At 39.4% G+C, this 23,422-nt stretch overlaps 1 protein-coding gene across 12 annotated transcripts in view; it reads left to right on the top strand.

Annotated features, from left to right (window-relative positions):
• The window catches only part of NCOR1 (nuclear receptor corepressor 1), a 248,269-nt gene that overhangs the window by 202,884 nt on the left and 21,963 nt on the right, over positions 1-23,422 (top strand). For 9 of the 12 annotated variants that reach the window (XM_070393236.1, XM_070393244.1, XM_070393240.1 and 6 more), the window contains 15 exons: positions 1,540-1,700; positions 3,668-3,788; positions 3,887-3,988; positions 4,335-4,435; positions 6,640-6,805; positions 8,564-8,704; positions 10,266-10,349; positions 10,747-11,003; positions 12,409-12,769; positions 15,359-15,586; positions 18,305-18,514; positions 18,976-19,125; positions 19,474-19,587; positions 21,245-21,410; positions 21,627-22,120. In XM_070393236.1, the coding sequence (XP_070249337.1) occupies positions 1,540-1,700; positions 3,668-3,788; positions 3,887-3,988; positions 4,335-4,435; positions 6,640-6,805; positions 8,564-8,704; positions 10,266-10,349; positions 10,747-11,003; positions 12,409-12,769; positions 15,359-15,586; positions 18,305-18,514; positions 18,976-19,125; positions 19,474-19,587; positions 21,245-21,410; positions 21,627-22,120 (2,856 nt within the window). The remainder of the gene's footprint in view (positions 1-1,539; positions 1,701-3,667; positions 3,789-3,886; positions 3,989-4,334; positions 4,436-6,639; positions 6,806-8,563; positions 8,705-10,265; positions 10,350-10,746; positions 11,004-12,408; positions 12,770-15,358; positions 15,587-18,304; positions 18,515-18,975; positions 19,126-19,473; positions 19,588-21,244; positions 21,411-21,626; positions 22,121-23,422) is intronic. The other 3 variants (XM_070393247.1, XM_070393246.1, XM_070393241.1) reach the window with 2 other exon arrangements.

Raw genomic sequence — 23,422 nt, 5'->3', positions numbered from 1 at the left:
TTGCCAATGAAGTGCTGTTCCAGGTTATGTCCTTGCCTTTTCAAAATTACTTTGTTTTTCTGCATTCCATCATCTATTCCTATATAATAAGAGAGGGATATGTTAATTAGCCCAGATATGCTAATTAGTCATGACCAGTATGCAAATTGACCATCACTCCAACACAAGATGGCCACCTCCATGTGGCCACAAGATGGCCTGCAGGGGAGGGCAGTTGTGGGTAGTCAGGCCAGCAGGAGAGGGCAGTTGGGGATGACAGGGCCAGCAGGGGAGGGCAGTTGGGGGCGATCTGGCCAGCAGGGGAGTAGTTCGGTGTCGATCAGGCTAGTAGGGGAGTGGTTAGGGGGTGATCAGGCTGGCAGGCAGAAGTGGTTAGGGGCAATCAGGCAGGCAGATAGGCAGGCGAGCAGTTGGGAGCCAGCAGTCTTGGATTGTGAGAGGGATCCCAGATTGGAGAGGGTGCAGGCTGGGCTGAGGGTTCCTCTCCCCCGCCCCAGTGCACAAATTTCGTGCACTGGGCCTCTAATATATAAAAGGCTAAGCGACCGGCCAACCGGCTGACCCACCAGTAGCTATGACGTGCACTGACCACCAGGGGTCAGATGCTCAATGCAGGAGCTGCAGAGCGACAGCAAATTTGCAGAGTGCCCTCTCGCAATCCGGGACCCCTCAGGGAATGTCAGACTGCCGATTTCTGCCCTATCCCTTCAGGCCAGGTTGAGGGAACTCACCTGCTGGAGGGACCCTGCTCACTCCAGAGACACCACCCCAGGTGTGGCCAGCCTGGGAGGGACCACCAGAGGTTGGCTCCAGGGCGTGTCCAGCCCCTCTCGCCCAGGCCCACCCCACCAGACACCTTCAAAATAATTACCTTTCAGTGTGCACAAATCCGTGCACCAGGCCTCTAGTTAGTTATATTCAGTTGAGATTCACTGGGCCACTGGGAAATTTATGTTGGCACATGTATACTGTGACATTTGACTGGCTTTTCTCTTAAGAGTACATGTACTTTGTAAAAAACTTGAGATCTCCATTCTCCCCCACCTATCGCAGAAATTCAAGAGTCTGAGAGAGCTAGAATCAGTAAATGTTTCTCAACTTACGAGAGGTGCATAGAGATTATATAATTAGTTGTCAGTCATGTCAGTATCTTCTCCAAAGTTGTAATATCAACTATCCCTAAGAAGCACTCCTTTATCTCACCTCCATTGTGAGGTCCAAAGAGTGAGAACAAAAATTATTAAAGATTCTGTCTACATATGCTACACAGAAATAGTTTGAAATGAACATTTAATTGAAAGCTCTGGTTTGATGGGGAGTTGAATATTTCAACCTCACAAATACCATTAGTGACCTGAATGTGTATACAAGTTTAATTAAAGTAACAGGGAGGTTTAAAATAGAAATGTTCATCCTCAGCTTCATCTTGCACTTATATTCTAACTTTTGATTCAAAAATTTAGAAATGACTGTGATAGGTAAAATGTTGCAGACTGGCAAATTGACTATTTTAAATCATTTTTTTCTTCCTTTTAAAAGTCCTCCAGCCTACTCCACATCACGTGATAACTAATCTCCCTGAAGGGGTTCGGCTTCCAACAACTCGACCCACTAGGCCACCTCCTCCTCTCATCCCGTCATCCAAATCCACAGTGGCTTCAGAAAAACCATCTTTTATACTGGGTGGCTCCATCTCACAGGTAAAATGGCTTTTCTTCCAGTAGCTTTTCCTGGTGAATATGGCTTTGGTAAAAATTTTCCCTCCTCATACTGATCTGTCAAAATCCTAATAAATAAATAATCTGTTTATATATGACCAGAAAATGCAGCAATCACTGTACTCCATGCCATGCCCAGGAAGTTTGTGTGAGTTACATGCCCAGATAGTGGGCTCTGGCACACTGTCTGGTTTAACTTACAAAAGGCATATGTGCTCTGAAGCCTAGTGTAATGGAAGTGAAAATGGAGTGTTGTCAAGTAACTAGAATATCTTTTGACTATTGTAAAGGCTCTACATGTTAAATCTTAGATGATTGGCAAGCCTTAGTTTATTCTGACTTTGGCCAATATATGTCTTTTTTTTTTAACATGGTCTGATCTTAATGGCTCACTCAGTTTTTACTGTTGTGCACAGCCAGCGACAGTAAAATGTTACTTTTAAAGATTCTGTTTACGTATGCTAAGGTTATAGAGCATTTTTGTCACTTCAGAATATTTTCTCTTGCCCTTTTCTGAGCAGTCTCCTTTTCCAATGCCTGAAGCAACCACTGTTCTGCTTTCTATTGTCATAGATTAGTTTTGCCTTTTCCAGAACTTCATATAAATGGAATTACACAGTGCGTACTGTGTCTGTCTTTAACTTAGCATAGTGGTTTTAGGAATTTATCCAGGTTTTTGTGTAATCAGTATTTTCTTTCTTTTTATTACTGAATACTCCATTGTATGAGCATACCAGTTTGTTATCCATTTCCTTGCTGATGGAAACCTGAACTGTTCTAGTTTATGGCTACTATGAATACAACAGATAGGAACATTTTTTTTCTGGGCTTTTTGTAGGCATATGTTTTCATTTATTTTGTATAATTCTGACAGTGGAATTGCTGGGTATATGTAATCTAGGGGGTGTGTAATGTTTTTGTAGTTTTATTTTGCATTTCTCTGGCAACAAATGAGGTTGAGCACTTTTTGATGTACTTATTGGCTCTTTGCACATCTGATTGTGATGTGACTGTTTAAGTCTTAACAAGTTTTATTTGGTCTTTTTGTTACTAGGTTATAGAAGTTCTAGAATGGACAACAATTCTCTGTTAGCTAGGTTGCCTTTTTGATGTTTTGTTGATTTCCCTTGTTCTGTAAAAGCTTTTTAGTTTGATGTAGTCCCAGTTGTTTATTTTTGCTTTTGTTGCCCTTGCCTGAGGAGACATATTCAAAAATATATTGCTAAGAATAAAATAAAGGAATTTACTGCCTATGGTTTCTTCTAGGAGTTTTATGGTTTCAGTCTTATATTTAAGTCTTTAACCAGTTAACTGCCACGTGTCCAAAACAGAAACCATGCCCATTTCTTCCATATGTGCTGGAATATTTATGAATTTAAGTTACCGTAATTTTCTCTACAAACCCAGAGATATCACTAACAAATCTGATTTTAAAATTGGGTGACCAGAGTTGATATGCGAGGTTTGCGGCGATAGACACGCGTGGTGTGTGGGGAAGGTCTGCCGCTTGCGTCTATAGGCACTTATGGCATACAAAGGACTAATTTATTTTGAGTTTATTATTGTATGTGATGTAAGAAAGTAGTCAGCTTCTTTTTTTTCTTTGCATGTATATGCTCAGTTTACAAAGAAACTCTTTTCCCCATTGTATATTCCTGCCTCCTTCATCACAGCTTAATTGACCATGTAAGCATAAATGAATTTACCATGTGAGTGTAGATATTTTAAAATTTGACCATTTTGTTAATTTTGTATTAGTTAACATTTAATTAATTGACCATATAAGCATAGATTACTTGGCCATGTAAGGATTTTCTTGCTTTATAAATATCTATTTTAATATTTGGGCATTGGGGTATAAATTTTTATAAACAGAAATGTGAACATTAACTTTGTAGTTGACCTTGCGAAAAGACACTGTTATTTTGGACTTTTAAAATTATTTTTAGGGAACACCTGGCACTTATTTGACTTCTCATAATCAGGCTTCCTACCCTCAAGAAACAACTAAGCCCTCAGTGGGCTCTATCTCTCTTGGACTACCACGGCAACAGGAATCTGCCAAAGCAGGTCAGTGATTAACTGTTCATCATGTTTCTGCCTTTATAGCATCATAGTCAGTAACTCAGCAGTTGATCTCTACATTTTTCTTTTGCTTTGGTCCATAGCTACTGTGCCCTATATCAAGCAGGAAGAATTTTCTCCCCGAAGCCAAAACTCACAACCTGAGGGTTTATTGGTCAGGGCACAACATGAAGGAGTGGTCAGAGGTAAAAATATGCTGTTCGGCAGAAATATTAAACTTTTGTCCCCAATTAATTTATTAAAGTAAGTAATTGATATGTTTTAATGGTGGGTTTTTAAGTTAGAGCCTTTAAATTCTAACTTTAAGTTTTCTTTCCATATAAAAATGACTTAAGAACTTTGAAATTCCATATTTCAGCAGTCGTTTGTAATAAGTGCAATATTACTTTAAAAGTACATTTCAAGAAAACAAAAAATTTTTTTGTGTGCTATTATTTCCTTCTCTTATCCCTCTCCCAAGTATGGGGTGATGTTTGTGTGTTTTCTTTGCTGTAGAGGATATAATTTGCCAATGATTTTGTTTTTATTCAGGTACCACAGGAGCCACTCAAGAAGGAAGTATCACCCGGGGTACTCCAACAAGCAAAATTTCCGTGGAAAGCATCCCATCACTACGGGGCTCTATCACTCAGGTTAGTTACAATCATTCCTGAAATGCTAAGAACACTGGAGGAAAAGTCTCAAGAGCTTTGGCTGTCCAGCTATATAGCTTTGTGATTAAGTTGTTCATTGTTCTGGGTATTGGAACTGGGTTTCAGTGATGATAAATCCCAGATCCATAAACTGTCTGCATAAAGTCATTAATGTGATTATTTTGACTATTAGCTGTGGTTCATTTGAAAGGTCTGTAATCTTACTATGTAAGCTGCCTTGCTAGAATCTAATGCTAAACTAGGAAATATGGATGGCATTGACAAAAGCACCAAAAATCAAGTATCTTCTTCCAATTTTAGGCTAAATAAATTGCCAATTTTGAGTAATAAAAGGTATTTTCCTCACTTAAATGTTAATTTTAGTTTGAAATGTAAAACACTCCTTAGCCTCTTTATTTTAAAAAAATTTTTTTTTTTTTTACTCCTTAGCTTCTTTATTAATATAAATCTGGGAATGGAAAATTCTATGTTGGGAAATTATTATAAACAGAGTTCTGTATTTTGCACATTGTACCTATCACAGGTTTTCTGTTCTATTCCTCCTCCTTGTCCTTCGTTCCTGTTTCCTAGGACAGTGGTTGTTAAAGTGTGGTCCCTAGATCAGCAGCATCAGTGTCTCCTGAGAAATTGTTGGACATATAAATGAGGCCCCACCCCACATGTACTGAAATCTCACCCGTGGGGAGGAGACCCAGCAAACTGGGTTTTCAGCCTTCCGGTGATTCTGCTGCATGCCCACTTGAGACCCATGCTCTAGGACCTTGATGACCAAGTGTGGTTTGTGCCCCAGAGCATCAGCATCACCTGGGAGCTTGTTAAATTATGCAGAAGTTTCAGTCCCCACTTTAGACCTATTGAATCAGATACTCCATTTAATAAGATCTCCCAGTGATTCCTCCTTAAGACATGGTTTATAGCGGTGGTCGCCAACCAGTGGTCTCTGGACCACTGGTGGTCCGTGAGGTCCGAAAGGTTGGCAACCGCTGATTTATAGGAGATAGCATATAGTAATCTAGAAAGTTACATACAATTCAGATCTCTCCTTCCACATTTGACCAAAATATATGTTCCCCTGAAATTAGTTTGTAGAATAAGCAAATACTTTAATATAAACAGAAGAAAAGTAAATGGCCTATGCATATTATTTTTTTCTTCTTCATTTTCACTCTAGTATCCAAACTGTGGGTAGGAAGACAGAATGAACTATATCAAATGAGGCTGGGCTTTATCTGTTTATTTTTAAATCAGTCTGACATGGGCACTTTCAAAGTAGGTATGAAGAACTTCCAGATGTTTGCTACTGAGCTCACTTATTGGCTAAATGAGGAAATGTATTGGTCTCATTATTCTTCCTGCTGTAAGCATGTCATTTCAAATTGTGCTGTCTAGAATTTTGAGAACTCAAAAATGTGTGAGTGAGCTAGGCCTGGCCCTTCCACTTCCATTTCATCCCAAGTAGTTCACTTGTGCCAAGTACTTTACATATTAGATTTCATGAATGATTTTCCTAGAAGGAAGGTTTTATTGTTCAAAGGAAAGGTAAAAAGAGCCATGGTCATAGGCAACCCAAAAGAGGACTAATGATGGTGAAAATTCAGATGATAGGACCTAAATCGAATCCATATCACAAAATGGAGACATCTGAATTTTTCTTCCTTTTCTCTTACTGATGACTAGGGGTCTAACCCAGCAGAAGTTTGGGAATTGAAAGTTCTTTATTCCTCTTACCACATTATAAGAGAAAGTTGTGGTATTCTGAAAGTTATAACTTAATTTATCATCTTATTTTTATTTTATTTTATTATTTTTATCTTATTTTTATTAGAAATTTTGAAGAAACTTAATAAATTTTGCATGATTTAAGGCCTTAACACAGCATTTTCTTTCTCCAGTTAAGTGCCTTTATAAAGGTTTAACTTCACACTGTCGAAGAAAGCTGGTTCAACTCATATTTATCAACATTTTAAGAGGTTTTTTTGTGTCAGTGTTCAAGGATAAAGATATATAGTATTTTTTTATGTTTATAAAAACTTAATGTCTGATTTTCTCTCATGTGCTCGTTTTTTCTTCTTTGGAAATATGGGTTGGTTTGACTCTCAGTGTGATAGATTAAATTTTAGGTATCTTGCATTTCCACTAAACTTGAGTGACTTTTCTGGTACTTGTGTTTGATTTGATGGCAGGGTACCCCAGCTCTGTCCCAGGCTGGCATACCAACTGAGGCTTTGGTGAAGGGGCCCATTTCTAGAATATCTGAAGAGAGCAGTCCTGAGAAAGGCAGAGAGGAAGCTGCATCCAAAGGCCATGTTATTTATGAAGGCAAAAGTGGACACATCTTATCTTATGATAGTAAGTATTATGTCTATACAATGAAGCCAATACTACAACATGTGACTAAAAACATGGCCTCTGATGCTCCACATACTTGCTTTAGGGAAGTCAGTTTCCCTTCCCTGAGCACAAGTTTCCTCTGTGTAAAAGCGGTTGATAATAGTGCCTTCTCATGAAATGTTTCTGAAAAATTAACTGAGACAGTCAATGAAAAGTGATGAACAGTGCAAACCTCATAGTAAGTGTCACATAAGTGTAGCTAACATCAACTCTAATTTGTTGATTTAGCCTAGGAAAAGGTTCTTTGTTATCTTTAATAGAATCACATTTATTTTAAAGAGATTCCTATTTTATGAGTTAAGCATTAGGGAGTAGATGATAGTCTGATGGTCCTGGAAGAATATTGAATTTAAATTCTCCTTAAATATAACTATTTTAATGTCTATAAGAAAATAATTCTTTAGATGTATTCTTAAGTTGTATTTTCCCAGAGTTATGATTTTATAAGAATGACTCAGTTCTTTTTATAAAAGCCAGGTGATGAGCTAGATTTGAGTTCTCATTTGCAATTGTTTTTGTGATCTGAGTGGTCACTAGTCATGCTTTACCTTTCTCTTCAAATATAAAGAAATAAAGTATGTGAGCACACAGTGCCTGACACAAGGTATATGGTAACTTTCTTATTTCCTTCCTCCTTTGTTGCTTTAACATTCTGGCATATGTTAGTTTACATTTTGTTTCTGGGGCAAGAAAATTAATGTACCTTGTCTAAGAGAAATCTGAACGTGATCTTTGACTCCTCCGTTTGAAGCTTTCCACATCCAATCAACCAGTCACAAAGTTGTTTCTCTTCTCTTCCCTAAAGTCTCTGGAATCTGTCCATTTCATTTTATTCCCCACTGTTACCGTCATCTGTCATCTGGATGGCTAAGTAGCTGCCTAACTGATCTCCCTGCCTTCAGTTTTAACCCATAGTCAGTACTGTACATCATGTCACTTCCTGCTGGACTCTCCATTGCCTTTAAGGTCATCATAAATCCCTTACCTTGGCTTAATCACCCTTCCATGATCTGCTTCCAGCTTATCTCTTCAGATTGTTCCCTTCTCACTTTTCCCCTTAGGCCCTTTGCAGTTACTCCCCCTGCACTCTTCTTCCCAGCTTCACTCTATACATTGGCCATTAACTGAGTTTAAGTCCCTCCCCCCCCCCTTTTTTTTTAAGAGAAAGAGAGAGAGGAAGGGAGTGGGAAGAGACAGAGACATTGATTTGTTGTTCTACTTATTTATGCATTCATTGGTTGCTTCTTGTATGTGCCCTGATTGGAAATCGAACCCCCAACCTTGGTGTATCTGGATGATGCTCTAACCAACTGAGCTACCCAGCCAGGGCTGAATTTAAGTTCTTTTAATTATCATACTCTGTCTTGCCCTCGGGATTTTGTGTTCATTATTCCCTTGGCCTGTGCCACCTCTTTTGTTGTTGTTAATCCTCACCCAAGGATATTTTTCCCAATGATTTTATTTTGTTTTATTAGGTAAGTTTCATGGACAAAGGGACTTAATTTGTTAACCTTATCTGTAAGCCTGAACTCAATAATATATTTGAATGACCAAAAACATTTTTATAAATATCATTTGCACAGATGTATATTGTTGGTTAAGACTAGTTTTTATATTATTATTTTTATAAGATAGACTATGAAATTATAATAACTTTCTTACTGTACAATGGACCTTGAGCTCTGTCTGAGCAATTCTTTTTCCTATATTTTGCAGATATTAAGAACGCCCGAGAAGGGACAAGGAGTCCAAGAACAGCTCATGAAATCAGTTTGAAAAGAAGCTATGAATCAGTGGAAGGAAATATAAAGCAAGGGTTGTCAATGAGGGAGTCTCCCGTGTCAGCACCATTAGAGGGTAAAATCTTGTTTCCAGAACAGCATTTAGATACGTTTAATTTGGTCTAGTAAATTTGCATTGTTGGGTTAGGTTGTATATTATTAATATGTATACTGTATAAAATAGATGCTGTATTAATATGAAATTAACTTCCTATTCATATTGACATACAAATCAGGTGCTACATGACAGTGGAGGGAAGTAAAAATTAAACATAATTGATCACATTGTAGGTGACTATTAAAATTCTCATATAATTTGTAGATTTTTTTCTGTTTGAGATAAATGAGTTTAAAAATGTAAAATTCATTAGAACTTTGTATTGTGAGGCAGATAAAGTGGTGTAATGGATAGAGCAAAGACATGTATTTGAATCCTAGCTTTCCCTTTCTTGGCGAATTTCTCTGAACCTCTTTTCTCTTCTGTCAATTAGGGGATTGTACCTACCATTGTTAGAGACAGGCATCCATCCTGTGCTGATCTTATGATATGCATTCAGTAAATGATAGTATGGTTTGGTTTGGTTTTAAATATATTTTTATTGAATTCAGAGAGGAAGGGAGAGGGAGAGAGAGAAACAAACATAAGTGATGGGAAAGAATCATTGATCGGCTGCCTCCTGCATGGTCCACACTGGGGATGGAGCCCGCAACCGGGGCATGTGCCCTGACCAGGAATCAAACCATGACCTCCTGATTCATAGGTTGATGCTCAACCACTGAGCAACCACGGCCGGGCTGGGTTTTTTCCTTAATGACTCACTTTCTTGAATTCTTAACCTGCCCCAACTGTTTAATTTTACTCGGGATGAAATACTAAAAACAGGGTAAGGACCCCTCAACTTATCAGCAATACAAGGTGGGACAAAGTTGTATGTGAAATAGAATTTATTCTTGTATTATTTATTAATTATTGAATTATTTTCCATATGAACAACTGTAAACCTACTTTTGCCCCACCCTGTATACATATAACATGAAGCTTATTAAGAGCTTATTTATAACGCTTTAATTTTGATTTGCATGTTTCATTTAATGTTTTATATACTTTCGAGTTATCTATTTTTCATGTTTTCTCTTTCTCACAGATGTATTTCAGAGTTAACAATGATTTTCAGTCCCTTTGTATTTTTTCTCACCTTGATAAAGAAGCATTGGGATTTTAGATTTAGCTTTGAAAGTGTCTTTCTTTCCTTTTTGACCTCTAATAGATGTCTTTTGTGCCCATTTTCTATTAGGAAAAGATTTAAAAAGGAATAGTGGTACTTCCAACTTTTATTCCATGACATGCTTCTGAATAGCTCACAGATTTAAAATATCCCCCCTTTTTTTTCCAATATAGTTGATATTCAGTGTCATATTAGTTTCAGATGTGCAGCATAATGCTTAGACATTTATATAATCTACAAAGTTATCCCCCAGATAAGTCTAGTGCCCACCTGGCACCATACATAGTTTACAGTGATACCCCTTTCTCCATAGAGCTTTTATCAAAAACATATACTCTAAGGACAGTATAAGTACATGTGGATTGACATACACATTGTGTTTAATACTTGAATTGCTTTCTTGTTTTGAAGGACTGATATGCCGAGCATTGCCCAGGGGGAGCCCTCATTCTGACCTCAAAGAAAGGACTGTGCTCTCTGGTTCCATAATGCAGGGTAAACATTTTGCTTGTTTGTTGTGACTCCCTCACTGGCATACTAGTTTGACATTAATTTGCAGTATGTGAAACATGTTTTTCAGGATATTTTCCCCTTTGAAATATTAGATATTTAATCTTTTTTTTTAATGTAGAGATATCTTTGTTATGTAATAACCATTCTGGTCTGTATTGTGATGAATGATGTATGAAATTTTGCAACCCTAAAAAATGACTGATGATTATTTAAAGATCTGCTATAAACAGAAAATTGATTAGAAACTGCAAGATGACAAGGCATTAATATTTTTTAATTGTAAAATTGTAACAATATTTACCATTTAAACAATTAAGTGTACAGTTCAGTGGCATGGGCATTGTTTTAATAAGTATGTTTCTTGAATTCTTATTTGAAGGCACACCAAGAGCAACAACTGAAAGCTTTGAAGATGGTCTTAAATATCCCAAACAAATTAAAAGGGAGAGTCCTCCCATACGAGCATTTGAAGGTGCCATTACCAAAGGAAAACCATATGATGGCATTACCACCATCAAAGAAATGGGGCGTTCCATTCACGAGATCCCACGACAAGATATTTTAACTCAGGAAAGCCGGAAAACTCCAGAAGTGGTCCAAAGCACAAGGCCAATAATTGAGGGTTCCATCTCCCAGGTAACTGGATTGTGGTTCTTTTTGCCAGTCATTCCACTTTAGACTGTAATATTTATGAAGCATTTTAAAAAGTTCAACTTAATAAGTAGTCCTTTTGAGGTCAGATCTCTTGGAAGTAAGCGTGAAAGTTTTATGTATGCTTTATCATTAGTTTTTATTGTGTTCATAGTGTGCTGTGTATAATGTGGGAAAGTACGTAACTCAGGATCCATGGGCTTTTGATCGAGACATACACACAGACAATAAAGATTACTACATCCTAAACACGAATTTGAAAGAATATGTGCACTCCTATATTCATTGAACTATTATATACAATAGCCAAGATGAAGCAACCCAAGTGCCCTTTAATAGATGGTGGCTCAGTTACTTGGAACATCCCATTTTCCAAAAGGTTGTTGGTTGATTCCTGATCAGGGCACATACCTAGGTTTTGGTATGTTTTTCTTTCACATTGATCTTTCTCTTTCTCTTTCTCTTTCTCTTTCGCTTCCTTCCTCTCTAAAAATCAATAAAAACATATCCTTGGATGAGAATTAAAAAGAAAAGTCGTACATATATACAATGGAATATTACTTAACCATTAAAAAAATGAAATCTTATCATTTGCAACAGCATGGATGGACCTAGAGGGTATTATGTTAAGTGAAATAAATCAGACCAGTACCATATGATTTTACTTATATGTGGAATCTAAAAAATAAAATAAAGGAACAAACAAAACAGAACAAACTTAAAGATACAGAGAAGAAACAGGGTTAATAGCTGGGGAGGGGAGTTGGGGGACTGGGTGAAAAGTGAAGGGATTTAAAAGTACAAATTGGTAGTTACAAAACAGTCACAGGGGTGTAAAGCATAGCATATGGAATATAGTCAGCAATAGTATAATAATTATGTATGGTGCCAGGTGAGTACTTGAAATATCAGGGGACCACTTTGTAAAATACAGTGGGGCCTTGAGTTACGAGTTTAATTCGTTCCGTGACGGAGCTCGTAACTCAAATTACTCGTATATTCAAATCTTAAAGTGAACGAGTGAGACTGATGTTGTGGCGTTCACTGTGACGTTCGCTGCGCCAACTAGCGGTGGGGTATCTGAAACTGGCTCGTAACCGGAATTTTAGCTCGCAACTCAAAGCAAAAAATCGGCTGAGAGAGACGGCTCGTATCTCGAAAAACTCGTTAGTTGGGACACTCGTAAGTCAAGGCCCCACCGTATGTGGTTGTCTAATCACTATGCTGTACACCTGAAACTAATACAAAATAATATTGAATGTAAACTGCAATTGAAAAGAAAAAAGACTACTATAGCAAACTATAATTTCCATGAGCCAAACATAAACCTTAGATGGGAAAATATTCAGGTGCTTTGGGCTACCTGTAATGTTTGTTTCTTTCCTTTTAGGGTACACCAATAAAGTTTGACAACAACTCGGGTCAATCTGCCATCAAACACAATGTCAAATCCTTAATCACAGGACCTAGCAAACTAACTCGTGGAATGGCTCCACTGGAAATTGTGCCAGAGAACATAAAAGTGATAGAACGGGGAAAATACGAGGATGTGAAAGCGGGCGAGCAAGTGCGTTCCCGGCATACATCCGTGGTAAGCTCTGGCACCTCAGTTCTTAGGTCAACACTTCATGAAGCTCCCAAAGCACAGATGAGTCCGGGGATTTATGACGACTCCAGTGCACGGCGGACACCTGTGAGTTATCAGAACACCATGTCCAGAGGCTCACCCATGATGAATAGAACTTCTGATGGTATGCTATTCTTGTGTCCTTGTCTGATCATTTTTATTGCGCTTTTTCACATCTGGCTAGTAGTAAATGTGAAATTGTTAGCTTTACGTTGTCACAGGATCTTTAGATTGTGCTTGATGCTAGGGCTATGGAGGGCTACCAGATTAAAAGTAGACATAATTGTGGGTAAGATACCCAATATTTTAATCAAGTGCAGAGTGTGATGGAGTCCAAAAATGCTGTAGAATAAGGATAGTCTTAAGAGTGTCCTCTCCACCCCCTCCAGCTAATCCTAGTTTTTCTGGAAGTCAGTTTTGACAGTTGTTTCTTCAGCAGCAATCAGTATGGTAGGTGAAAGTTCAGGCTGGGAAGCAAGACTGTTCAGGCTTGAACTAAGGTTGTTCTTACTGCATGAACTTGGACAAGTTACTTTTTCTGTGCCTGTGTTTCCTCATCCATACAATGGTAACATAGTATTAAGATCTGCCTCACTGGATTGTTTTGTAGATAAAATTAGATCGTATGTTTAAAGAATTTTAAAAGAATAGTGCTGGGCATGTTTGAAGGACTCAGTAAATGTGAACTATTGTTCTCGTTACTGGTGGGTACATCAGTAAGGTAAGAGAGACATTGATTTTTGTCAGGTGCTCCCTAAAACAATCTGACACCTTCTTAAAAGTGTTTCCACTTATTTTAAATTGTATTGAAGTGCATATTAATTGAGGGCTCATGTGAGGGCTGAAGGTCCTGGGCTGGACACTGCGGGAGTTGTGAAGAAGGGTGTTTTAGGCGTTGGGAGAGGTGTGGTAGTAGCATGGAGGGAGGAGAGAGGGAAGTGCCTGCTTGAGTGGGGTGGTGAGTCCAAAACCTTTAGGCTGTAGTTTTGAAGAAGAATTGCCTTGAGGAGGGAAAATGCACTTTATATTTGAGCAAGTTGAGGCTTGGAAGGGAATGTAATGAATCAGGGTATGTTTCTTGGTTCTGACCAGATTTGTTTGATCATGGTCAAGTTGATATTATCAAAGTAATAATTAGATGGTGCCGATGGTTGCATAACGTTGTGAGTATATTAATGCCACTGAACTGCCCCTTTAAAATGGCTAAAATGATAAAATTTATTTTCTGTGTGTGTTTTTTGGGTATTCTGAGACCCAGTTTCCAACATGGTGTGTGTGTGTGGAGGGGGTCTCCACACCAACAAGCAACTCTCAGACATCAGCAGGGTATCCAAGAATTCAACTCCGTTCCAACACTGTGTACCCAGAGATAGCATCAGATTCCACAGGCTAAGGGTTCAGCCTACAAGACCCCTTCCCTCCTTCCTCCTTTCCCACCCACTTCTGCTTCTGATCAACTGGCTGCAGACTGGAGGTTCCAAGGATACCCTCCAACGCAGGATGCCAATCGCTAGTCCAGATTGTTACCTGTACTTTTGACTGACTGGCAATAAATCAGAGGTTCCCACAGCCCCCTTCTTGGGTTCAGTTAATTTCTAAAACTCACAGAAGTCAGAGAAACATTTTAGGCACCAGACCACCAAATGGAAGAGATGCATAGGCAAAGTATGTGGAGTGTGGCGCTTCCATGCCTCTCCCAGCACCTCCATTGCCCACCAACCTGGAAGCTTTCTGAAGACGGTCCTTTAGCTTTTTTATGAACGCTTTATTCTTTAGGCACGATTGATTAAATCACTGGCCATTGACAATTGGATTTACCCTTCAGCCTCCCTGGAGGTCAGGGAGTAGGGCTGAAAGTTTCAACTCTCCAATCACCTGATTGGTTCTCCTGCCAGTCATCCCCTTCTCCTGGGTGCTTTGACGTCACCACCTCATAACATAACAAGACACCTTTGTCCCTCTAATACTTAGGAAATTCGAAGGGTTTGGGAGCTATGAATTAGGAACTATGTATGAAGACCACATATATATTTCTTATAAATCACCTATCACAGTGTTTTGCTATGTTATTAAAACAATTGAGGGTGATGGCCAATAAGTGTTTGCATATAATAAGCATTGATGGGATCCTCTAACCTCTCTGAATAACATTTCTACAAGAGGCTAGAGTAGGGGGGTGATGGAGGTTGGTGTGGTAATGAGAAAGTCTTTTGCAAGTACAGAGCAAAGAAAAATAGTACAGTGGTTCCCCCTTACCTGCAAGGAATATGTTCCAAAACCCCAGTGGATGCCTGAAACCAAGGCTAGTACCTCTGTACTGTATATAGAGGTTTTCCCTAGACCAGTGGTCAGCAAACTGCGGCTCAGCAAACTGTGGCTCGCGAGCCACATGCGGCTCTTTGGCCCCTTGAGTGTGGCTGTTCCACAAAATACCGGCTCTTCCACAAAATACCGACTTCTGTGCATGGGCCACGAAGTTTCAATCACACTGTACATGCGCACCCCCACATGGTATTTTGTGAACTGCAAACCTCAAAATCTTCTGATAGTTCTTCACATTTACATATTTTGCGAGATTGAATGTTGCATGTTTAGTGGACAGGGAAGATCAAAATTATATGACTGTAGTCTGTATTTGATTGGTTGAGAAAGTGTTAAATATCATACTCAGCAAGTTTTCTTAAGAATTTGTGATGTTGACTCTTTTTTCCAGTTACGCTTTCTTCTAGCAAATCTATCAACCATGAAAGAAAATCGACACTGACCCCTACCCAGAGGGAAAGCATACCAGCGAAGTCTCCAGTGCCTGGGGTGGACCCCGTAGTGAGCCACAGTCCTTTTGATCCCCATCATCGAGGCAGCACCACAGGAGAGGTGTATAGAAGCCATCTTCCCACACACCTGGATCCAGCCATGCCATTTCACAGGGCTCTGGATCCTGGTAAGCACAGTGGTAGTGCTAATTTATGGAAAGAAATAATATACCTGTGTGACTTTTTAAACTTTCTGTTTATTAAAGTACAGTATGCAGACAGTTGCACATATCATTAGCTTACAGCTCAGTGAATTTTCACAAGCTGTACCACCCCATGTTATCAGCATCTAAGTCAGGAAACAAAATATTACAGTACCCCTTAAAGAACTAAAAGTAATAGGTATATCAAAAGTCCTTTTATCTGATGGCATTTGTTTAAGCTGATTGAAAAAGTGGCTTAATGTGTATGACTAATTATTTGTAAATGGCACAGGCATAGCTTAAACATTTTAATTTACAACATAGACATTCATTTACCAGTGTTCTAATCGGAGGCCAGGTCTACTAATGAAACCTTACCATTGTCTTTCTTATGTAAACACTTACATTTCCAGGTTTGGTTTTTCTTTCTTTTTTTTTTTTTTTTTAAATATATTTTATTGATTTTTTACAGAGAGGAAGGGAGAGAGATAGAGAGTTAGAAACATCGATGAGAGAGAAACATCGATCAGCTGCCTCCTGCACATCTCCTACTGGGGATGTGCCCGCAACCCAGGTACATGCCCTTGACCGGAATCGAACCTGGGACCTTTCAGTCCGCAGGCCGACGCTCTATCCACTGAGCCAAACCGGTTTCGGCACCAGGTTTGGTTTTTCAAGTGAGGTTAGAATTTAGTCATTCAAATCAATCTAAATACAGAACGCTTCTAGTTTTTTCCCCTGGTCTTTTAAAATTGTCTAGTCCATACTTGATTCACCTTCTGTATTGATTCTTCCCAAAATAGTTAGTTTCCAGGGAAACCACTCTTTTCATTTTTCTCTCATTTATAGATTATTTCATTCAGTTACATAATTATAGTAGCAAGTATAGCTAGAAGGAACTTTTGAAAAGATCAGACTGACTGTGGGTGAATATAAATTTGGTAGGTGCACAAGTGTCTCGGTTTTCTAGGGCAGTCTGCACTGGCACGGTGATGCTGCGCCAGGAGCGGGGCAGCCGCTCTGCAAAGGGAAGGAGTCCCATGGGCACAGTCAGCAGGTTGGTGGAAAGTCTCTGCGGGCCGTCTGTCCTGACCCACCTGCTGTGTGGGCTCCACCCTGTCCTCCCAGGCCCCACTCCCCCTCCTCTTGCCTGCTCAGACTCAACTCTAATGTTTTTTCTGCTCATACCTCTTCTTGCTTGTTACATCATTCAAGTTGAAATTGGGACACAGAACATTTGTGTTTTACCTTGGTCTTTAAGAAAGCAATCTTCATTACCAGTGTGCCAAGCTTTCTAAGAGTATGTGTAGAAAATATTTTATCGGAAAGCTGTATTACTGCCATCAAAGTGTTCACTGAGAACATTTCAGAGGAGTCCACTCCTAGTTCCTTAGGGACTGTCCAGAACTGAGACAGAAGTTCCCATGGAGTCCGTGGACAGACTTACCTGGCTATGGAGTTCTAGATGAATGGGAAGCAAACATTCCAGAAAACCTGTCATATGTTGTTCTAGGTAGAATGAATATATATATATTCATTAGAAAAAAATAAAAAATATATATATATAAATATATATATATATTAGTTTACTCAAGCTTTCAGAAAAAGTTGAATGTTTATACTTTTATTTAGTGTTTGTTACAGTCCTTTATTTTATTGCACTTTGATTTGCTTATCATTTTTTTTTATTTTAAAAATATATTTTATTGATTTTCCACAGAGAGGAAGGGGGAGGGATAGAGAGTTAGAAACATCGATGAGAGAGAAACATTGATCAGCTGCCTCCTGCACATCCCCCACTGGGGATGTGCCCGCAACCAACGTACATGCCCTTGACTGGAATTGAACCCAGGACCTCCCAGTCCCCAAGCCGACGCTTTATCCACTGAGCCAAACCGGCCAGGGCTGCTTGTCATTTTTTAGTTTTTGCTGGATTACAAATGTTTTGAGGATAGAGGTGTTACCTTTTTTTTTTTTTTTTTTTTTTTTTTTTACCATACCTACCCCTTCCTAATATCTTGTGTCATTCTCTAGCCTAGAGTTGTCAAACTGTGGCCTGGGGACAAAATTCTGATCCTGCCTGTTGGTATAAATAAAGCTTTATTAGCACATAGCCACATGCATTTGTTTCTGTTTGTGGCTTCAATGGCAGAGACCATAAGATTTTTGACATCTGCCCTTTATAGGAAAAGTTTGCTAATCTCTCCTCTAAACACATGGACTAATTAAATGTTAATGGACTAATCATTTTCACCCCCATAGAAGTAAAGTTACTGTTTGTCACAAAGTGTTTTCACACGTATCTCTATTTGGTCATATTGGACAATCAGTACTTTAAAAATAATTTAATTTTCAAACAGCTAGTAGAGACTTCAGGTGAAAATATAATAAAGGTACATGGCAAAGATTGAAACTACTTGGGAATTTTTTTAGCACCTTTTCTACTGGTAAAAGGTTAATAATCATATTTTGTCTAGTTTCTCTTTCCCCTTTTCCATTACATCTGACATTAGAATGTGTATATTAAATATTGCTGATATATATCAAGGTCTAAAATGAATCCATCTTCCTCTCTTCAGCACCGTCCCATGCTAAATAAAAGATGCATGTGTGCATTAGCGCCATAGACTGTTGTTTCCTTACTCTTTTTTGTGAATGATGTTTAGACTAAATGAAATGCCTTTCTCTCATTCTCTCAATCAGCTGCTGCTGCTTACCTGTTTCAGAGACAGCTTTCACCCACGCCAGGTTACCCAAGTCAGTACCAGCTTTATGCAATGGAGAACACAAGACAGACAATCCTAAATGACTACATCACCTCACAGCAGATGCAAGTGAACTTGCGCCCAGATGTGGCCAGAGGACTCTCCCCACGAGAGCAGCAGCTGGGACTCCCGTACCCAGCAACAAGGGGTCTGTGTCTTCGCAGTTCAGATTTCATAGAACTTACTGTGTGTACCCATGGTGTCCTAGGTACTCAATAAAAAATTTGTTGAATAAACTATGCAAAAAAAAAAGAAAAGAAAAGAAGGCATTACTTTTTCCTATAGCCTTTAGCCCTTGAAGGCAATGTATTGAGACAGGGTATTTTGGTGAACACTAAAATAAGTAAACCAAGTCATTGTGCTAGATATTGAAGTCATTGTTTTACTAGTTTTCTGTCTCATAAGTCCATGTGGGGCAGAGTATTTCATATCCTTCTCTAGATTCAAAGAAAGTCTTACAAAGTGATGAAGTTCTTAAACATCTTTATTTGTACTGAACACAGTGTATCATTGGGTTATAGAGATAAACAACAACAACAAAGCCATGTGTAGTTCTGTATCTTTAGAATAATATTTAAAATAATTTTATTGTATTTGTCTTTTGAGCAGGAATCATTGATCTGACCAATATGCCTCCAGCAATTTTAGTGCCTCACCCAGGGGGAACAAGTACTCCTCCCATGGACAGAATCACTTATATTCCTGGTACACAGATTACGTTCCCTCCCCGGCCATACAACTCTGCTTCTATGTCTCCAGGTAAGAGTCCACACACTCACATACCTCTCTGATATGACCATGCGCTCCAGGATTAACAGCATAGCCTTTGGAGGTATTTGGGGCACTTTTCCCCCATATGGTCTGTGTTTTTTCTTTTAATATTTAGTAGTAGTTGCTATTGCTACCTGCCTGTCACTAGGTACTCTAGAAATATCCTAAAGTAACTTATGTTAGGCTCCATTTATCATCTAAGAATAATAAAATGACCTTCCCTACATTTTAAATATGAAACATTTTGAAAAAATTTCAGCTAAGAATTTTGAAATTGAATTGTACCTGATAGGTTAATATTTTTGTCTTTAAGTTGCAGATTTATGTGTTTTACAGGACACTCGACACACCTTGCAGCCGCTGCAAGTGCTGAAAGAGAGCGTGAAAGGGAGCGGGAGAAGGAGCGGGAACGGATCGCCGCAGCTTCCTCGGACCTCTACCTTCGGCCCAGTGAGTGGGGTGGCTCTGTCATTCTGTGGACACTCGTTTGTAATCTACTGCGACAGGGGCATTGTGTCTGACATTGTGGGGATGCTAAGGTTCTGACAAACAAGAATTACAAGAGAGAAAGTAATTACATACCTTACGGGAAGTGTACAGTTAAAAATGCTATAGAAGTTGAAATGGTGCCGAGATAAATTTTAAACGGGAAAATGAAGTTTTCATGATGAAGGTGTTTTGATTTGGCTCCTGGTGGCTACAGTTGGTCCTGAAGATACTGGCTGGGGAGCTCCTTGGAGCTGGAAGCAGCCCAAGTAAAAGGTTCATAGATATGAAGACATATGTGTAGGAAGCCAAGTACAAGTGATATATAACCTCAGCAGGAACTATATTTTTAAAGTATCTGTGGTCCCACTGATGGATAACATGCAGATTTAACACAATAAAATACCATTTTTGTTCTCCATAGTTCATAGGTTGATAATGTCCTGTGTTGCATTGTCTGAAGAAACACTGGTTCTCATACATTATAAGTGGCAGTGAGATGGGGAGAGCCTTTTCAGAGATATAAAAATTTAAATAGCAATTCCACTCCTGGGAATATAACCTATAGAAACAATCACATGAGCTGATGTGTGGTCAGAAGGGATAAAATTGCCAAAAAAGCTGCCCTAGGTGCTACCTGCTATGAGAACGGGTGTATACTGAGACTGCTAGCTCTTCTGAGGACAAAGAGTAAGAAAGTCAGAGTGAGGGCTTAGAACAAGAGGTGGAAGAAAAGAAAGTGATTAGAGCAGGAATTTGAGGGCTTCTGAGTAAAATAGTTTTGACCAGTCAAGAGCTAAGGTTAGGTGAACAAAAAAAGTCTCAAATATTGAAGAAGTGTAGTTTGTGGAGCTGCGCTTTTGGGAAGGTCAGTGTAGATGATTTCATGTCAAAAGAGGGCTTGCTGCTCTGTCCAGTGGCTCATTTTGTTGGAACATCGCCCTTTACACGAAAAGGTTGTGGGTTTGATCCCCAGTCGGGGCATGTACGAGAAGACAACTGATCGATGTTTCTCACATTGATGTGTGTCTCTCTCTCCCCCCCTCTCTCTTTAAAAAAGCAGTAAAAACATATCCTCAGGTGAGGATTAAAAAATAAAAAGAGGGTTTGCTGAGAGAAACAGGTACTTGTGGAGGGCAGGAAAGGAGTGGGGCAGGAAGAACTGGGTGAATGAAACTGCCTGAAACCCGGGGAGCAGCAGTATATTACTTTCATTATGATCCTTAGAAAGCTGTACCGAATTTGATGTTGGAAATGATAAACACACCAGAGTTTGAGGAAAAAGCTGAAAAACGAATGTATCTGATTTGTACTTCATTATCAGTGTTATTTTTGTTTCTCTCTGGAATCAAGATAGAAACTTGTCCCAAATGGCAAGGACAATAAATGATAGCTGGTGCTTTTGTTTCATTATACTAGTGTGGTTTTCTTGCATCTTTATTAAGAAACTCTTATAGAACAAATTTCTACAAAGGCCAGAAGGTGGGATATCAATTTCTTATCTCATGTTCCTTTTACCTATTTAGGAATGTTATGAAATGAACAGTCCCTAAATGTTGCTGTCTCTAGCTTCTTCCTTATGACTTGCCTTTTTTGGGGTTTTTTTTCCTGCCCCCTGAAGGCGCAGAACAGCCTGGCCGACCCGGCAGTCATGGATATGTTCGCTCCCCGTCCCCTTCAGTAAGAGCTCAGGAGACCATATTGCAGCAGAGACCCAGTGTTTTCCAGGGAACCAATGGAACCAGTGTAATTACACCTTTGGATCCAAGTGCTCAGCTACGAATCATGTAAGTTTTGTTTTTTGGGTTTTTTTAATAAAAAAAAAACAAAAAACACCACTTTCTTGCATACACACTTTTTAGTATGTGATTGCAGTAATTTTAGTACTGATTTACTACCCACTAAACATTTGTTGTTGCAGTTTGTCCTTCCATCTCCCCACTGCACCCCCCGACCCCCAGTACAGAGCCACCCTTCACAGCTGTGTTTGGTTTTATTTACAGGCCACTGCCTGCGGGGGGCCCTTCGCTAAGCCAAGGCCTGCCCACCTCCCGCTACAACACTGCTGCAGATGCCCTGGCTGCTCTTGTGGATGCTGCAGCTTCTGCCCCCCAGATGGATGTTTCCAAAACAAAAGAGAGTAAGCATGAAGCTGCCAGGTTAGAAGAAAATTTGAGAAGCAGGTCAGCAGCAGTTAGTGAACAGCAGCAGCTAGAGCAGAAAACCCTGGAGGTGGAGAAGAGACCTGTTCAGTGTCTGTACACTTCTTCAGCCTTTCCAAGTGGCAAGCCCCAGCCTCACTCTTCAGTAGTTTATTCTGAGGCTGGGAAAGATAAAGGGCCTCCTCCAAAATCCAGATATGAGGAAGAGCTAAGGACCCGAGGGAAGACTACCATTACTGCAGCTAACTTCATAGACGTGATCATCACCCGGCAAATTGCCTCGGACAAGGATGCGAGGGAACGTGGCTCTCAAAGCTCAGACTCTTCTAGTAGCTGTATGTATCTCCATCTGAGTTTTGCAATGTGATATCTGAGTAAAGATTACTTTATTCCTTAGGCAACGCAGAACAATATGGCATAAAGAAAATCCTGATCTTGATAGTAAATGTAATAGAAAGGTTTTGTGGGTTAGTAGTGCAATAATGTCTCTTCTGTTTTTATGGTTACTTAAATGTCAGCATTTCTTACGGATACCTTTCAAGTTATCTTGCATGAGAAAATTATGCTCTTTATTAAGGTTGGAAAGTAGGTAGGCCGAGGGCAGAGCTTATTGACATTTTCAGACATCTGAACGGTGATAGATGTGTCATTCAGCTCTGTGCTGCTGAGGCCTAATTCCTCAAGCAGTGCTTTCTGGGATATGGCTCAGTATTTAGGCTGATACCCCAAAGCCTCTTACAAGGGAGGCCGCCTTAGTGTTGGTCTTTGGTAGGCTGCAAGTGGATTTTGATGAAGTCTGGTCACTTTGATGTCTACTTTGTAGGTCTGTAAGAATTCACAAATCTACAGTAAAATGCTGGATAAGTTACTTTAAATTTATTTTTAACTATTGCCTAAATTCTTTATAAAATTCCTGAAGGAACAAACAGGTTTTTACACAAACATCTGCAAATATTTGAAGTAATTTAACCATATATAGCCATCTCTCTGTTGTTTTCATTAATGAAATTGAGTAGATTTGGAGGTAATGGGAAAAATAGGATTTCTGGTGCATCAGTATGCAGCGTGCAATTATTTTTACCTCCATGCCTGATTTTGATTTGTTTGGGTTAATATCTCCTCCATTCCTGCAGTTTTTGGAGAGATGGGGGCAGTTTGGTAGTTGTGTAGACAGAGACTTCCTTTGGCCTGGGATTAGGGAAATTCACACAGTAGTATTGTACGTGCTGAGGAAGCTCTGCAGTTCCACGAATAGGCCCTTTGGAGGGAAGTCCCCGCACACGTGGTGACCACCTGTGGCTTTTTGAATGCCATCACACACAGTTCTCTAATCACCGGGAACTTCTTTTCAGTTTACGCACAAACCAAACCTCGCTCCGGGAGTTTGACTTTCAAAAGGCCTGAAAATAGAAAGTCTGGCTTCTTTTCTGAGAGTTGGTGTTTCTGAGTGTGGTGTTTTTTGCTTTGCTTTGTTTTGTTTTTTTCTAATTAGGGAAATTACTTTCATGAAGCCCACTAGCTATTGTTATTCAGTGTGGCTTTCAGTTTTTCTGTCAGAGCCTCCCCTCTTCAGGTGAAGCACAACCTTCACCCACCCTTCAGGCTTTCAGAGCAAAGTGGACACAGTTGCATTAGGT

Source organism: Myotis yumanensis, unplaced genomic scaffold, assembly GCF_028538775.1.
Source record: "Myotis yumanensis isolate MYYU_CA2020_CCGP unplaced genomic scaffold, mMyoYum1.0.hap1 SCAF_16, whole genome shotgun sequence".
In the NCBI taxonomy this organism is placed as follows: domain Eukaryota; kingdom Metazoa; phylum Chordata; class Mammalia; order Chiroptera; family Vespertilionidae; genus Myotis; species Myotis yumanensis.
This window is presented reverse-complemented; position numbering and strand designations above follow the sequence as displayed.